Raw genomic sequence first — 4,870 nt, 5'->3', positions numbered from 1 at the left:
CTGTCTCTTCTCCCTGCAAAACATCAGGCATTTTCTCAGTGAAATAAAGGCAAAACTCTCCCATACAGTGACTGTCCTGTTCAACGAAGGAGCTGAACCCCGGGACAGGCTGGCCAGACGCGTCGAGATGCCCACCAGGACCAGGGGCTGCCACAGCATGATGGGGGGAAGGCAGAGGGACTCTCAGCCTCGTTGCTAAGTCTGAATGTGTCTGGACTCCGTTTCAACCCATGGTCTGGAGGCTCCTACATCACCTTTCAACAGTGAATTAAGGCTAGTCCAGAGGGTGGAAAAACTTATTCTAGAACTGGCTGACTGCAAATATCAAAACACTTTGCTCATGCTTGATCTTGCTCCTATAGGACAGTCCCACCCAATATATCCAGAAACACTGGATGAGGAGAAGCATTTGGAACAAGGAAATACTTTGATTTTAAAGGTGTTAAGCATTTCCACAGCTTGATTTTTTGATCCTACAAGAAACCCTCAAACCACTCTCTCAAATGTTATATAATCTGGATATATATAAGAGCTCCAGATCATGAAAATATCTGAGGGTTCTGATATTTGGTCTTGGTCTAAAGAAAACAGAAATAAACTTGCTGGGCAAATTTCCCACCAACGGCAACCTCCCCCCACAGCAGTGACATAATCGCTCCACTTCACTGAGTAGCCGCCAGGTGTTCTGTGGCTGTAGGGCACCCCAATTCCCTCTGTAGGGTTTTTCCTCTGAGTCATGCTGCCTAAGGAGGTGGACTCAAGACTTACAGGATACAAATCTTGCCTCAGTTTCCCACCATTTTTAAAGCCAAGAATCCCATACCATTGCTCTCCCCTGGAAATCCTGGGGTCCACTCAAAGCACGAGACCCTGAAATTCCACTGAGTAAACGACCCCAGGCCCCAAATCCAGTTTCAGAGACAGACAAATGACAGTAAGGGCAGCCCATCTGTTACCAGCCCACCAGACCCACGTGGATTGCCGGACCAGCTTTGGTTGACATCTGGAGACACACATGGGGCTCAGGCATGTGCAGCAGCTCCAGCTGTCGTCACTCCTTATCTGGCAAGTTCCCCTGAGAAAAGGTGACCAGCAAGGCAGGTATTTCCGTCACGCTTTTCCAGGGCTACCATCTGCTTCTTCCAGCTCTGAACAGCCACAGAAGAATCCACTTCTGAGCACCAGCCATCAGCCAAGGCCAGGGTGGGTCATGGGAGAGAAGTGAACTCTCTTTCTCTTCACATGAGTTTCACCTCCTCATGATTCCTTTTTTTGCCTTCTAACAGGACTCCTGTCAGCTGCCTCCAGAAAATGTGCCGGCTGATTTCCTTGTTTTTCCACTCCAGATAGGTGTTCCTCTTCAGGTATCGGGACAGCCCCAGCCTCTGCCTCAGCAAGGCCTTATCCACTTCTTCTAGTACAATCATGATGATTCCAGCCTTTCCTTCAACAAGCTGCCAGGACTGGGCAATGTCAAACTCAAAGCTGCACCACTTACTTTCCAGAAAGTCAGCAGAGATGACTGCGATGACATTTCTGCTACTCAGAAAACCTTCTTGGATAATATTGGTGACAATGGGTACCCCTGGTAGGAAATCCCTGTAGTAAAGACAAAGCTGAAAGGGAGGCGTTCCGCTTTCTAAGGGTTCCACCAGTTCTTTTATCACCCATTCTTGGTCTTTGCTGGAGTGGATAACAAATGCGTCATAGGTGTCACCCCTCTCTGCAGAGTGTTTACACCCACCAAGCAGCAAAATTGAGTAGTATAGCTGGAAGTAGTACTTATAAATCAGGAAGAGGAACACTGCTGCAGCGAGCAACATGATCACTGAGGATGACACTGTGCTCACATTGACATGGCAGGAGGACAGATCAAAGCGTGACAGGCTCATGTTCTTCATGAGTGCAGGCATGTGGCATGTCATCAGCTCCCTGTTCTGCAGTAGCCCCTGTTTTTCCTTGACCCATTTCAGAAAGTTCAAGTTTACGCAAGAGCATTCAAACAGGTTTTGAGAGATATCTAACAGGACCAGACTATCAGGCAGGATTTCCAGGGCTGAGTCCAACAGAGCGCTCAGCTGGTTGTTGCTGAAATCCAGGGCTGTGAGGGCTTGGAGAGGCTTGTAGACTACAGGATCAAATATCAGTAGCTTATTGTTGCTGATGTTTAGCTCTTTTAGTTCAGAGAGGGCATCAAATGTACTTTGATCCACCTGTATTAATTTGCAACTTGAAATATCCAAGGTGTGGAGGTGACTTAGGTTTTTGAAGTTGTTGTCCAATTTGTTGTTCTCAAAGGAGTTGCCTGCCATCTTGAGCACTCGCAAAGAATTCAAACCACAAAACGTACACTGGGATTTAACATGAGTTCTGGTGTGGGAAATATCAAGGTAAATGAGTTTCTGAAGGGATAGAAAGACAGGGTAGGAGCCAGGACCTACTAACTTTGTGTGCTGAAAGTCCAAATATAACAAATCCTTCACGCTACTGAAATCTCCAGTCACGCTGATATCAGAATTGAAGCTTAGGTTCAAGTGCTTCAAATTCGGACACTTGCGAAACTGACGGGAACAGCAGCTAGCGAAGGTGAGGCGATTCTCACTCAAATCTACGACCTCCAGTTTACTTAGACTCTCAAATTTCTGTTCAAAGGTATTGAGGTACTTGCTCTTGGTAATACGAAGCACTCTCAGCTCCTTGAACAGAGACAGCTTCACAGCAGGCACGTCCTTAAACTTGCATTTCTTGCATTCCAGCTGTTTCACTTGAGAGAACATAGGAACCTCTGATACCTCTTCAAGTTGGAGGTCCACCAACCGAATACTTGAGACATTGGCTATGCAGTTAAAAAGAGTATCTGTGTTATTCTCAAATTGCCTGAAGCAGATTAAGACAAACTCTTGCATTTGTACCTGACACAGGCCACCCAAGAGTCCGTCCTGAAAGTCTCTCAGTCTCTGATTGTCGTTGAATTCTCCAACTATTAATTTGTTGACCCGTAAACCAGTCAGGCCTTGAAGAGAGGTGTGCATCACATTGAAGTTCTCAAAAGAGGACCTTAGAACAAGCTCACCGAGGTGAATCTTTGCAAAGGACCCCGGCTGTATGTACTTTATATTATTCAAGGAAAGCACCAGTGTGAGGTTGAGCCTGCTCACTTCCGTCAGGGCATCAAGGTCTCCTTTGGAGATATGTGTGATCTTGTTAGCGAAAAAGCTCAGGTGCCTGAGAGAGGTCAGGTTGGTGAAATATGTGGGAAGCTTCAACGAAGCAATGTTGTTGTGGCCCAAATTCAGCTCCTGTAGGCTATGCAAGTGTCCAATGGGTAGCTCAGTCAGAGAGGCTATGCTGGTTTCCACCAGTACCAGTTTTTTCAGAGATGTTAAGCCATGGAAGGCCGCTGTCCCCAGGTACTGGAGGGAATTGGCAGTTAAAATTAAGGTGGAAAGGTTATGAAGATCCTTAAAGGAGTTATCTTCTATTGTGTGGAGGTGGCACCTGTTGGGCAGGAAAAGAGAAAGAATGTGCATGAAACACTATTCCTTTCGTGTTCACTAACTACAACAGGAAGCACTAGCGTAACATTCTCAGGCTCAGCCTCATGCTGGGGTTTGGCTTTACTCTGCTGGGCAGATCCAGCACTCCTGAATGTGCAAAGGGAACCCTCCCAGAGCAGGACACCTCTCAGCAACTCCTCCCTCCCTAAATCTGAAGTGCAACTGCAAAGCAAGAAACCTTGAGCCATGGTGAAGGTCAAAAATTCATGCAGGCAGCAGAGAAAAACTCTAGCTCTGTTCAGGCCAAAGGAACACTGTAATGACAATCACTGATGTCAGAGCCACCCAGGCACAGCATTCCCTTACACCCTGCACCCTCGCAGCCTTCACACTGCAGCTTCAGTCCCATCTGGGCAGTCCCACCCGCACCAGCAGGATGCGGCAGTGGCAAAGCTCCCAAATCTGGGTTGTTTTTTTCTGCTGAGAGGGAACAGACCTCAAATCCTGTTGGCTCTAAAGAAGCTCCCCAGGGGAAGAGGGAGGAAAGAGACTGTTTCATATGGGAAGATGCAGAATTTGAGACCCAAACCCATTCTGCAATGAATTCAGACAAAATCAGTTTTATAAACGATACAATCCAAACAAATTTTGCCTTACAGCAAACTTGCTCTGCCACTCAGCCACATCGCAGCTGTAACTGTGATGGGGCTGAGTGACATTTTTCAGTGAAACAATTTACCCAGAGAAACTGTTGTCTCAAGTCAATGGAAATTATACATCAATTCAAATTTGCTAATAAGCCTCCTCCATCTCCTCCCCCAGATGTGAGAAGGGAAAAGAGAATACGTTGATATTTTAAAACAGCCTTTTAGAAAATGAATGCACCTTCATTTTATGTTGTTTTTTTTTAAACTGTGATTAGAAAAACAGCTCACCCAACACGTTCCGCTTTGGAGTTTTTGTGACAGTGAAAAGTCTGACATTTTTCTTGTTCAGAGAGAAGTAAAACATCTTCCCGCTCCTTCTCACATCTCAACCTACAAGATCAGACCAACAGACCCAGCTCTGTGCAGAGGGTGTGCACTCGGCAACTGGACTATAAGCTGCACGTCATTTGACATTGGAGATGGGCAGAGAGACAGGCACAGGGATAAAGTCACAAGCAAAAAAAACTAAGAACAGTCAAGACAAACAGACCCCAAAATAAGCAACCACGGTGGCCCAGCTGGTGAAGTAAGGTTTACTAGTATCCACAGAAAAGAACTCACTACCTTGTAAGATCCAGAAGCTGCAGTTCAGGAACTGATGCGAAATAATTAGATCCCAGTGATTTCACATTGCTGAAACTGAGATCCAAGTTCTGGGTGGTATTT

General features: G+C 46.1%; 1 protein-coding gene across 1 annotated transcript in view; it reads right to left on the bottom strand.

The window, feature by feature from the left end:
- Window positions 1–1,238: 1,238 nt before the first annotated feature.
- Window positions 1,239–4,870, bottom strand: part of TLR4 (toll-like receptor 4) — a 4,646-nt gene continuing 1,014 nt past the window's right edge. Inside the window, exons 2-3 of the mRNA XM_009867818.1 lie at window positions 4,769–4,870; window positions 1,239–3,498 (exon numbers count right to left, since the gene is read on the bottom strand). The exon at window positions 4,769–4,870 is cut by the window's right edge and continues 92 nt beyond it. Of these exons, the coding sequence (XP_009866120.1) occupies window positions 1,239–3,498; window positions 4,769–4,870 (2,362 nt within the window). The remainder of the gene's footprint in view (window positions 3,499–4,768) is intronic.

The sequence above is a fragment of the Apaloderma vittatum genome, unplaced genomic scaffold (assembly GCF_000703405.1).
Source record: "Apaloderma vittatum isolate BGI_N311 unplaced genomic scaffold, ASM70340v1 scaffold4114, whole genome shotgun sequence".
NCBI lineage: Eukaryota > Metazoa > Chordata > Aves > Trogoniformes > Trogonidae > Apaloderma > Apaloderma vittatum.
Note: the sequence above shows the minus strand (reverse complement) of the source record. Positions and strands in the feature narration are given on the sequence as shown.